This window comes from Sciurus carolinensis, chromosome 13, assembly GCF_902686445.1.
Source record: "Sciurus carolinensis chromosome 13, mSciCar1.2, whole genome shotgun sequence".
NCBI lineage: Eukaryota > Metazoa > Chordata > Mammalia > Rodentia > Sciuridae > Sciurus > Sciurus carolinensis.
Window position 1 is genome coordinate 20,824,345 of NC_062225.1, and position 12,722 is coordinate 20,837,066.

At 43.0% G+C, this 12,722-nt stretch overlaps 1 protein-coding gene across 2 annotated transcripts in view; it reads left to right on the forward strand.

The window, feature by feature from the left end:
* Window positions 1-3,069: 3,069 nt before the first annotated feature.
* Arhgap25 (Rho GTPase activating protein 25) overlaps window positions 3,070-12,722 on the forward strand; it is an 84,741-nt gene continuing 75,088 nt past the window's right edge. The window contains exon 1 of one of the 2 annotated variants that reach the window (XM_047523198.1): window positions 3,070-3,431. In XM_047523198.1, coding sequence (XP_047379154.1) covers window positions 3,371-3,431 — 61 coding nt within the window. In that variant the 5' untranslated portion in view covers window positions 3,070-3,370. The remainder of the gene's footprint in view (window positions 3,432-12,722) is intronic. The other variant, XM_047523197.1, reaches the window with a different exon arrangement.

Consider the following 12,722-nt stretch of genomic DNA (forward strand, 5'->3'; position numbering starts at 1 on the left):
ACCAACCAAGTCTTCCAATATTCAGAAAAAATTTAGTCCTAAAAGAATGGTTCGCATTAATAAGCATAATAAATGAATAAATTTTTGCTTTAGTTATTGTGGATGGCAGTTTCAAATTTAGGACCAGACATTTCAGAAAGGTTAGGGAGGGGGAGCAGCAGGTAGGTAGCCTTCTACCCCCATCCAGAACGCTGACACCCAGAGGGGCTCTGTGGAGGGAAGGCCACTGTGCCAGGCCTCTCCAGGGCCACTTTCCTGATTGCCTTCCGAGTACACACAATGCACAACCAACTTCCCCCACGGGTCATGAGTTTTTCCAAGACTCACAGGAACCCACCCTAAAGAGTAAAGGAAGTTCCCTCTGTGTTTGTAAATGCTACCTTCAGAATATTTTCAAAGTTCCTAAGTTAAAGATGGTAAGATTGAAACTTTGGTTGGTGTCAAGTTCCCCATAAAGATGCTATTGGTCTAGGGCTCAGATGACCCCTCCCCACACACAAGTTAGGTCAGGATAAAGAACAGTGGTGTTTGAGTCAGGCCGGCAGTAGAGCAAGACCCGAGGCTTTGTAGTCCCTGACTGGCTGAGTTCAAGTCAGAGGAATTTAGCAGTGCTGGGGAGCTGAGGGCAGGTGGCCATACTGAGTTGGGGTGTTGGATTGAAGCCTTGATCTGCAAGCATTCCTGCCCTTCCTCCCCCAACCCCCTTAGCATGGCACACACTTTCTACCTCAGTGACTTTGCACTTGGCCCTGTGACCTGTGTTGGCTAATGGAATACAAGCAGACAGGATGAGAGTAGAGGTTTGAAATACACTCGGGTGGTTGGTTCTTCAGTCTTAGGTTTCTTTCATTTCCAATGTTCCAAGTCACCACTGCTCCTTCAGCCTGGTCCCTAGTTATGTTTTTCACAAGTTTAGTTTGAGATGACTATTAGAGAGCTAAGCAGAGATTTAGAGTTCAGGGTGAAATATACATTGGAGTCATCGTAGATACATGGCGTCTACAGTACCAACTCATTTAGGTGAGAATAGGGATGGAAAAGAAGTCCACTGATGGAGTCTTGGTTTTTTCCAATCTCCAGAGGTCAAAGAGAGGAGAGGGAATCAGCAAAGACTCAGAAAGAGAGCAGCCCAGGGCAGACAGACAACCAGGCCACTACTGATAGGTCAGCGAGATGAGGATGGAGGACTGACCTCATGGGATTAGTGACAGAAAAGTCATTGGTGTCCTTGATGAGAAGATACACTGTGGAGTCATTGGGACAAAATCATCAACAGAAAGAATTAGGAGAGAAGAGGAAAGACATTTGCAAATGCCGACAATTCTTACCAAAGCGTTGCTCAGAAATGAAGGAGAGAAATGAGGCTATAATCAAAGAAGAGGTGGCCTTAGACATTTTTGAAAAGATGGGATAAAAAGAATAAGTTGAGTACGGAGGGAAAAGATCCAGGAGGGAGAAGAACAGGGTGGTGCTGTAGAGCTGGGAAAGCCACGAGGGTTGGTTCATCCATTGCAGCAGGCTGAGCGACCGGGCTTTTACACGGGAGGTGGGTGGATATGGTGGGGGAGCTTGAGACATTCTCGTCCAGTTGCACCAGTTTTCTTAATGAAACAGGAAGCCAGATCATCAACAGGGTCAGCACGTGGGAGGTGAAGAAGAAAGTATGAAAGTCATGGGGGAACTGAAGAACGAATATAGGCCAAGAATGCATAGCTGGCCTGCTGGTAAACAGTGATTACTCTGAGGACTTTGTACCTGCTATCTAACAGCCCTGTGGAGCAGGCTTTATTATTTGCCCCATTTGCAAAAGAGCAAAATGGAACCACAGAATGGTCAAGAACTATTTCCAAAGTCACACAGCAAAGAACTTGATAAAGCTAGGATTTGAACACAAGTCAGTCCGGTTCCAGGGCCCAAATGCTTAACCACTAGGTTAGGCTGACCCAGTTAAATACATGAAAGCCTGTCACAGAATTGAACTAAATAGAATATGGGTGGAGTTAATGTCTGTGGTGTAACCACTATGTGTCAAAATCTGTACTAGATGCCTTTGCAAAAGTGAAATAAGCCAAGTCCAAAAAACCAAAGGCTAAATGTTTTCCCTGATAAGTGGAGGATGATATATAATGGGGGTGGGGGTGGGGAATGAGAGAATAATGGGGGAACTTTAGAATATGTAGAAGAAAATGAGAGGGAGGGGGGTATGAAAAATGGTGGAATGAGACAGACATCATTGCCCTATGTACGTGTATGATTACACAAATGGTATGAATCTACATCGTGTACAACCATAGAAACGAAATTATGTACCCCATTTGTGTACAATGAATCAAAATGCAGTCTGTAAAAAATTAAAAGCTAAATAAAAATAATTTTAAAAAGTTCTATGCAACTGTGGCTATTGTCAACCTCATTTTTTCTAATGACAGTAAGGTCCAGAAAGATTCAGTTGCTTGTTAGAAGTTGTAGAGCTAGAAAGTAGAACAACTGAGTTTTGAACCCATGTTGGTTTGACTCTGAAACTCACTCCCTGTATTCAATGCCAAATAACCATGATGATATTTGAGGGGTTTGCCTACTAAAATTGGCTCATTAACTCAATACACCACCACGATTCCTACGTCTGACTGGTAGGAACCTTTACCCTGAGCAGGCAGAGTGCTGACTACACAGTCTTTACACATGAAAGATTTTAAAGAAGGTAACTTTGGCAGAATGCTGGCTATCTACAGGTTACCTGGGGATGCCCGATCCTTTAGGTGAGAAGGAGAACACAGAGTCTAAGAATATGGTGAGGATCTTGGAATTTTTCTTTTCCTTTAATTAAAACTGTAGCCTCAGGTCACAGATGCACTCATTTCAGCTTGACAAGCATTTCCCCAAACGATTTTTTCAAGAAAGTGTGCTCCTCATGCCTCCTCTGCACTGAGCAGCACCCACTTCCTCAAATGCGAGGAAGCAGTTAAAAAAAAAAAAAAAAAAGCCAGAGGAGCGGTTGTTTATTGCAACTTCGCCTCAGTGAGGCCTGATTCTTTCGAACAGGGGAGCTCTGCTTCCCACGACTCAGAGCAAAGTGTCAACTGGGATATTTCCGGTAAAAGCGAAAGAAGGAAAGCAGGTGCCAGTCCCTGGAGGACTGTGGGTGGGGGACAAGGGGAGTCTGGGTGCCAGGCCCAACCAACAGATGGATGGACCTTGCATCTGAAAGAAAGGAGGAGACACGTTGCAGATCAACCTCAAACCTAACTCTGCCGGGGAAGCGAACATCAAGGGAGGTCGCAAGGCAGAGGGAGAGATCGAGAAGGCCAGAAGGACACCAACTGGGATAGACTGGCCGCTTCACCAGCTCCTCACCCAAATCGAAAGCAAAATGTCCCTCAAGTTGCCAAGGAACTGGGATTTCAACCTGAAAATGGAGGCTGCAAAAATAGGTATGGCCTGTGTTGAATTCTTTTCGTTGCCTGGGTGGTTCTTCTACTTGAGCACCCCCCATTTGCATGTTGGTTTGCGGAGAACAAAGGCGACTGAAACATGGATCTTGCAGCACATTTGAGTTTTGGGGCGGGAAATTTGCATTCAAAATAATATGCTGACTCCAAGTTCCAAAATGTGTGTGTGGGGTGGGGAGTCTCTTTCTTCTGGAAGTAGTGGAGAAATGGAGATCGTAGGTGTGTGGGACTAGGGTACTGTGGATGGCGCTAGGCACCAGGTCACACACTGAACTGAGGTTTCTCTACATACCATGGAAGAGTCATCTCCTTCTGGTTTGAAAGCTCATCCACATTTTTAATGGCATTCAACAGGAGCAGGAAGGCTAGAGTCTTCTGAAGGACTCCATTAGTGTTCTCTTTTGTAAGTCCAGTGGGGTACTCGGGGGCTACCTGTAGCAAAAAGTAGACAGGACAAGACAGGAGGATAGAGACATTTGAAAGGATGATAAAGACAATTTTAAAGGAACAGAATGGAAGGGAACTCAGAAAAGTTGAAACGGAGATGTATTTTTGATTGGTTATCTTAAGGGAAAATTCTGAGATAGTCTGGCCTTTAATTCACACCTTTCCCTCAAGCGATAATGGCCATGTTAATTTTAACCTTTTATTTAATTGTTATCATGATATTCTTTATGTAGACTTATTATATAATTGAATTGATCACAGTAATTTAGGGTAGTATTTAGTGATATCTTTATCTATATATCTATACACATGTTCCAAAGAGTGAGATAACATCCTTGATATTGGACATAGATAAATGTAAAGGTGTTTGTAACAGCTTGGAAGTCTTTTGCTTGGAGCAAGGTTTAGGTTTGGACTTGAATTGTAGTTGGCATGCTCCTAAAATAAGTGGTCCATTGAAAAGTCACAGAAGGGGAGTGACTGAGGGACAATTTGAAAGAAAACTGAGTATGCAGAGAAACCATTTATCTTGGTAACTGATGTTCCCTAATCAGGCTGATATCATCTTGTGCTGAAGTCAGTTCAGAGAATAGGTACTGTTTGTATCTTTTACATAAGCAAGAGCCTTTTCTCCTGTTGAAATAAATATACTTGGACAATGCTCACGCTATGTCATAAAAATTCATTTTCAAGGTAGAACGTCAATGGCTCTGTTTCTTTGGAAATGTCCTGTTTCTCCTTACATAAGGTCATCCTGCTCTCTCACTATCTGTGTTTGAGCAGGTATTAGAGTTTTATTCTCCCTCTGTTTAAAAATGGAAAACTGGAGAAAATTCATAGATCAATGATTTTTTCAGGAATATAAAAAATTACCACATTAGATTCTTAATCCTGGGATTAGTCTGTGTGGGTTTCATGAATTCTACCAGTATTTCTTAAAATGTGGTCCCATGGACAGCCTTCTTCAGTGTCATCTCAAGTGCTGGCTAACAATAAAAGCTCCTGGGCCCCCATCCTGATGCATGAAGTCAGAATCTCTGGAGGGAGGCCCAGGAGTCTGCATTTTAATAAGAACTCACTAGATGAGTTCTTATTAACGTAGGTGCTGTGGTTCAAGTGCACTAGCTTCAGAGTTATCATTCAATTAGCATGGCGCCTAGCATGCCTGGGCACACAATAAATATTTGTTGACTGAATAAAGTTGGACTACCAGATGATATTACTTAGTATTTCTTAATGAAAAAAGTAATGGCAATGAAATTGAGAGGAGCCTTTGACATTATCCATGTCATCCACAAGTTTGTGGCCCCGAGGGACTGGACTACAGGGGACTGCATTTCACGAGTGTCATATGAACTAGAGTCCAGATCATGAGCTGAATTCTCTCTGAGGGAAGAGAGTTCCTGACTCAGTCACAGGACCTTGGGCCCCTCTCCAGCATCTTATGTCCAGGTACAAAGTAGGGAACCTACTTAATAGTTCATCAAAGATTCCACCTCCACTAGGAGGACCTGTGGAGCTGGAGCTGTCAGGAAGCCAATGATCTGTCATTTACTCAGTCTAGGTAATGAGGAGTAGATCAGGGTTTCATGTTGACATTTTTGGCGGGGTATTTCTTTGTCGTAGGGGCATCCTGTGCACTCTAGGATGTTTGGCAGTGTTCGCGGCCTGTGCCCACTAGGTGGGGTAGCACCTCTCTACCACCACCCATCGTGACAATCCAAAATGTCTCTAGACGTTGTCAAATATCCCCTGAGGTATGGAGTGGGTGTGATAGCATCCCTAGAGGGTTACCAAAAGGAGTGTTATAATGTTACTTGATACTGGAACCACAAATCACTTCATGATTCATTCTCCAGCTTGAATTTTCAGGAAGCTTTTTATTGAAGTATGACTTCAGGGGACAGGCGGTAGCTTAGGAAGATCACCAGGATGGGCACTTGCTGGGGAAATAACAAGACACTGACCCACTGTGTTGCCAAAGAAGGGGACTTGTCTTTTCTTGAGTTTCTAGTTCCCCTTAATCCTGAGTGCTGAGCCAGGGCTGGTGTGAAAGCAAGTGTCTGAGAGTGGGGAGACTCTGTGCTGCACTTCCACCTCAGAGAGCTGAGGACCCCTGGGTGGCAGGATGGCCCCAGAGACTGCCACCATGGACCTTGGTGCAGTGATAAGAGCATACGACACAGGCCACCTTGCATCTGACCTATGAATCCCACCACTGGTGGGAAACAGGGGTTGAAAGGAAGAAGAGATTGAGAACCAACCCGTTGACTGGAGGGGCAAGGAGCCTCATGTTTCTTCCTCTGATCCTTTACCATTTTCAATTTTAGTCCAGAAATGAGAACCATGAGCACCTTCCACTATGTTCACACAGTTACTCAGATGCCCATTTGTGTCTTTCCAGCAGAATTGTCCTCCCTGGGGAGCAGGTTCTGGGACACAGCATCTCTTCTCCCCCGGGTCTGGCACATTTAGTGTCTTGCATGTAGATGCCACATTGAGAAGGTATCAACCATCTAAGGAAAGTCCCCTCTGCTTTGTGGTTTGGGAATTTTTAGTTGAAAGATTACTGGGTGAATCTCCAGGCCACTCATATTGAACTGTTGCAAGCACATGTTATTTTTTCCCTCAGATTCCCTAAGTCAAAATAAGAGAAAATGGAGACTAGTAGGTAGATGATTCTGAGATACACAATAAAAGTGACTGTGGAGGTGGATATGTTTAACTTTTTCTCCCTGAAATTTAATACTGAAAAAAAAAAAACACAAAAATTTATTTATTGTAGACTCCAAGTAATAGAGTGAATAAAACCAATAATGGGGTTCCCCCCCAACTTGATTTTCCATTTTCTATAGCTTAATCATTATTTACCTGACATAGGGTCTATTTTTGCCCTTTCAATCATCACAGTGAAGGTAAAAAAATATTTGTTACTTAAAATTATCATAAATAGATCAATTTATAAAACCCTAAGGCCTTATATAATATAGGTTATCATTCTTGTTAAAAGAAGTCAGATTTGAAAATATAGTTCTAAATAGATTCATATGTAGATATATAGAGATAGGACTGAATATATAAAGAAGTCTTCTGAATCATTTAAAAATAGACCACAGGAATAGGCATTTCACAGAATAGAAAATAATACTTGGCCAATAAACATATGAAAGTATACTTAATATTGATAATTAGGGAATGCACATTAAAAGCATAATGACATACTTGTTCTTACCCACCAAACTGACTAAAATGAGAGAGACCAACCATACAAATGTTGTCCTGAAAGTGGATCAGTAGGATCTCTGGAGGCTGAGGATACAATCACGTTTACAAACACTTTGGCATAGCTCAGTGAAACCCATGATGCATAAAGCCCTATAAAGCAGCAGTTTTCTCCTGAGACTATTCCCTAGAGAAGTTCTGTGCATGGGAACCACGATAAGTGTGCATATATTTTATAGCAATATTGCCTATGATAATGGAGACAGGAAACATTGTTCACCGGTAATAGAAGAAGGCCTGGGGATATAGCTCAGTGGTAGAGCAATTGCCTTGCATGTATAAGGCCCTGGATTCAAATCCCCAGTATTGCAACACACACACAAACACACACACACACACACACACACACATACACGCACACACACGCACAAATAAAATGGGAAAGTGACTGTAGCATCTTTTAAAGTTGGAATACAGCACAAAAGCAAAGTGCAATTAATTATAGCTATGCACTTAAATGAAATTGAAGAGCAAAATCTTAATATTGGACAAAAAAGGAATTCATGGAAGAGTAGAATGAAATTGTTTTTACCTCCCTATCCTCAGTAGTACATGAGATTCATGTTACTGCATGCCAAATGAACAAAGAAACTCACTTATAAGTAAACACTCAAAAATCTGTAAGGATTTATATATTTTGTTAATAGTAGTGAGCGATAGGTGAAAATTTTATGGGTGAGGTATACTCATCCACGTTTGTTTTTCCTTTGTGACTATTTTCCAGGTTTTCTATGACAAACAAGTATTAACTGAATTTTAAAAATACCCAAAGTGAAAGCATATTGCTCAGTGGTCATCCGGGCTCATATTGGCCTGTGTGTGTTGTTCTAGAGGGCACATATTCTTTGGAAATTCAGCAGCCAGTTCCAAAGCCCTGGTCTAATTGAAAAGGTTCCACTAAACCAGGGCCACACTTGATCTTCTCTAGACTTTCTGAACCCTAGTCCCATGAAACAGGGCCTTCTTGAAAGAGCTACATGGTTCCACAGAGACCGTGTCAGTCTTCTTGAGCGTATTTTATGCCTTACATGAACACTGAAGTGCTGCTCCCCAGGTGGGAATCCTGAAACCATGTAGTCTGTGATGAGGTGATCTTGTGTTCTTGGGAGTTCAGTTTTGGTGAAAGAATTCTTTATGATTCATTGCCAAACTCACCATCAGCCTGGATTCTGGACCTGGGGTAGTCTATTTGCTGTGACTGATGCCACCGTGTTCCCTGGTTCACTCCCAGGTCCTGATGGTTAAAGATCCCCTCACTTGAAGGCTCCTTGATACGAGCATGCCTTCCTTAGACAATGAACCTGGACACAAAGGTGGTGCTTCTTCCAGTGCCCACACCTATCTTTTTGCAGAGGTTACACCATTACACCTATCTTTTTGCAGAGGTTACACCATTATTCCTTGTCTGAGTAAAAATGTCTGTCCCTGTGTTATTGACTTACCTTGAGTCAGAAATTAAATTCTTTCCACGAGGGACATGCTTCCTGCTATCCAGGCTGAGAACCTCCTGGCCTCCTGGGAATAAGGGGTGGATATCCTCTCTGGGCCTCCTGCAGCAGAATGAGGAGCAACCTGTGTGGGGAAGGATAGACATGACTTGCTTTAGATTCACTTTTGCTCAAAGTCCTGCCTGGAGACACAGGTATGGATGACTTAAAACTATGTTAGACTGGGAGCCAAGTGTACTTGGATTGTCAGAACCAGGCTCAGGGACTCTTGATACCTGCATCTCTGAAGATGTGTCTAGGGTGAGACAACCCTGGTGCGGGTATGCATGTCCACAGGTAGCCTACCCGAGCAGCGTTACTGTGTTCCTCTGTCTCATAAATCTCAGTGTATAAAACACCTTCACAGGGTGCCATGGGGGAACTCTACGGACGCTACACAGCTGGAGTGTGGTCCATGAGTAAAGAGTGCTCACTCTGTGGGTGTGGGAAATATCCTGGGAGGACTAAGTTGGTGACCCCACAGAGCACCATGGTTGAATATTTAGGTAAGTTGAGATAGAAGACATGGGAGGGAGGGTATAAAGAACAATTGAGACCAAACAGTGCCCAGCGAGAGTGGGGCAGAGAGTGGGGGAGAGCCACAGTGAAGCATGGGAGATTTGGAGGGATGCCATCATACAGGATGACCTGGAAATTTTTCAGAATCCCTAGAAGGAACTGAGACATGAAAGAGAGAAAAATAATTTACAGTTCTTGCCTCAGCCTTTACTCATTACCATTTTTTCTTTGAAAGCTTTCTTAAAAACTAAAAACTGCTTTCCAGAAAAACAATGATACCCATAAGTTGGGCAGCAGTGTAAAGATTGTCCTGCTCACCACACCTGCAAGCTCACAGGTAAGGTGGAGGCACAGATAAAGGAAATTACTCCAGACAGGGAGGCAAGTCCTGTGATGAAAACACTTCTGAGAGCCACTAGGAGGCGGCAGTGAGCAGAAGTCTGGCCCCACCACACCTTTCCCCAGACCCGCCATCCCTTCTGTAAGATGTAGACCAGCATGTTCTTCAGTGAGTCCTAGACTGATTTTTCTGCGCATAATCTCTACATCTTTGGAGAAGCAAAAGACTATATCTTGTATATATCCTTTCAAAGGGATTACACTGAAGCTCCTCTGATTGTCCCCGGCCACCTGCCCCTTGTCTCCCTCCCCTATACACACACGTACACACACACACACACACACACACACACACTCAGACTTAAGTCACATCTCACTTTCTTCAGTTCCCTGCTCTTCCTCATCTACCTCTGGGCTCTTCCTCGTCTACACTCGGCTCCATTACCATCACCCAGTTTCCACCCATGCTTTGGTCACACTGCACATATCCTGTCTACTGTAGTCCCTAAGTCTGCTAACCACTGGAAAGATACAATATAATAATCCTTCCCCAAACCATTCACACAGCGATGTCTATGGCTTTGGAGACTGTGAACTGCCTTTAGGGTGAGATCCATGAATGCTTTTGAACTTGTATCATACAAGTTGAGTCCACCAACTAACTGACAATTTTTTTTAATCAAAATAATTTGTAAATAATAAAATATGTAACACCAGCACTCTAGGCCTCATGGGAGAGAATAACCTCAAATGCCTGAAAAAAGTGGCATCATTTTTAAGGACTGACTCTTCCTTTTGCAATTCTTGATAGAAGTGGCAAAGTCAGGAGGGTCTGTGGTGTAGAACAGAGTAGAGCAGAGCTTACAGGCGTGGGCCCTGACTGCCAATCAACAGTGAATGTGGGCAAGTCACCTAACTTCTACAATTAAGATTAATAACACGTATGCTGAGAGGAAGAAAGTCTGCTACACACAACGTACATTAGGTGCTCAGTAAGCATCTGTTTCCTTTCTCTATAGACAATCTTAATTCCAACCTCAGATCATACCTGCAGCTGTGCTAGGACTCCCTTATCTTGGTGGCCTCATAGGACAGAGCTCCCTGGGTTGTGTTTTAATGTCACACCTTCAGTTTATATCTTCACTGCAAGTCATGATTTCATGAAAGTTGCTCCTAATTATGTTGGAAAAAGTGAAAACCAGGCCTGGATCACTCCAGGAACACCTATGCATAACCATGGGAGAAAGTTATTTGAGAATTCAGTGCCCAGAAAATACTTTGCCTTCTCTGAGGGACTGCTATGCTTCCCCTTTTCTGACAAGGCAGTACAACTCACTGTGTTCCCCTCTTTGTCATGGCTGCTGGGAAACTGAGTTAAATTTGAACCTTCAGCACTGTGACTTCTACCCATTTGATTCATATATTTATTTTCTTTGCCTTTTTCTCATTGAAAATTATTTTCTTTGTGAATATCAAAACTCCATCACATCTTTTCTTTTAAGAATAGAGTGTGTGTGTATGCAATATATCAACAAACAACTCCTCAGATTCCTGCAGGTAGATTTCATACTAAATAGCAACGGAGTGTTAGAATGTTTCTAAGAAGGGTTTGAACAACATCAAAATTCTGAGGATCTTTTCTTTTAGTTCAAAAAAGAAAACCCAATTCTGTGATCACTCATCTTCTTTCTTTGGAGTTACATAAAATTGTTTTCAGTACATCCAGGCAAGTCATTTCATTCATAAAATATTTGTTTGCTCACCTCTATGTCATGGGCAGTTTTTAAGGAACATTCCTCTGTGTTGCTCGGTTGAGGATCCTCCCTCACCTATACCTCTCTAGAGGAAGTGTTTCTCAACTTTGTGACCACCGCGCCCTCTCCACAAGCTGTGAGGTCTCCGTCACCAGGACTGTGACCGACTAGGGTGACAGCTGCTTTACTCTCTCCCTTCCTCCCCACGTCACTCATCTGTCCCCAGGGTGAGCACAGCCAGACCTTAGCTCTGAATGAAGCTGGGATACTGTACTGTTGGGACCTGACCCACGGCGCCTGAGACATTTGTCTGCTTCCTTGTTGGTTTGGAGTTTCAGAGTGAAAGAGGAAGCATCACAGCATAGAGTTCCTGAGTCTGATGTAGAATAGCTTTTCATATTTTAAAATAGTTTTATAATGTCTTCCAAAAAGGAATTTGCTGACAAAGACTAACATAACTATAATGGGATAGGTTGGCCACAGTACAGGGGTCAGGAAGCTAACTTTGGAGTCAGATTGTCCAAATTTGAATCCCAGTATCATGAATTGCTAGCTATATGACCTTGGCCTTCAGGTTCTTCCACAGTTAAACAGGTTCGATCATAGTGTTAACTGACACTAAGGAGACAATCTATGTCAAACTCTTGGTGTAATAGTTGGTATGTAGCAAGTGCCCATAATCGTTGGCTCATTAGGGCCACCATCATGGACATTACTACATTAGGTCTGCATCTGTCAACCCCTTGGGATCAAGTCACTGGAGAAAGCCAAAGCCAAATGGGATAGGATTTTTTGTTTGTTTTGGTACTTTCTTTCTTTCTTTGTCTTGGTCAAGCTGAGTTTTTCTTTCTTTTTACAATATTGACTGGTCTACTTTCCTGTCCAATCTCCATCCCTGACCCACCATAAACACAGCTGGTCTCTAGCTGTGACAGGTTACATTTTGTTTCTTGCTCTTTATTCCTCCAACTACCACATGTTCAGTTTTTCCTTAATTCATGGGAATCCGATCATCAATTGTATTTGCTTTCTTCTTTTTGTTTGGTTGGTTTATTTTTGCCAGTTCTTTCCCAAATCAGCAAGATGTCTGAGTTGTGACTTTCCAAAAAGAACAGTGATAGCCCCGGGTAAGTTTCCTCAAGTGCCCCTGTCTCTATGCTTCGGGGACAGGTGCACGTCCTCCAACTTCCTTTCCTTGGGTGGGAAAACAGTGGCTGTGGTTCGCACACTGCCTGGAAGACTCTCCTCCGTGACTTAGGAGCCACTTCCTCCAGAGCTGCTACATCTCCTCCTGTCATGTGTACTCGTGACCACTGAAGAGAGGTTGAAAGCTGCCGGTTTGGGCCTCCTTAGGGCTCAGTGTTCAGCTGTCTGTGATCATTACATGTGGCTTACAGGAACAGAAGAGTGGCTTTTTTGTTGTTGTTGTTTTGTTTTGTTTTTCC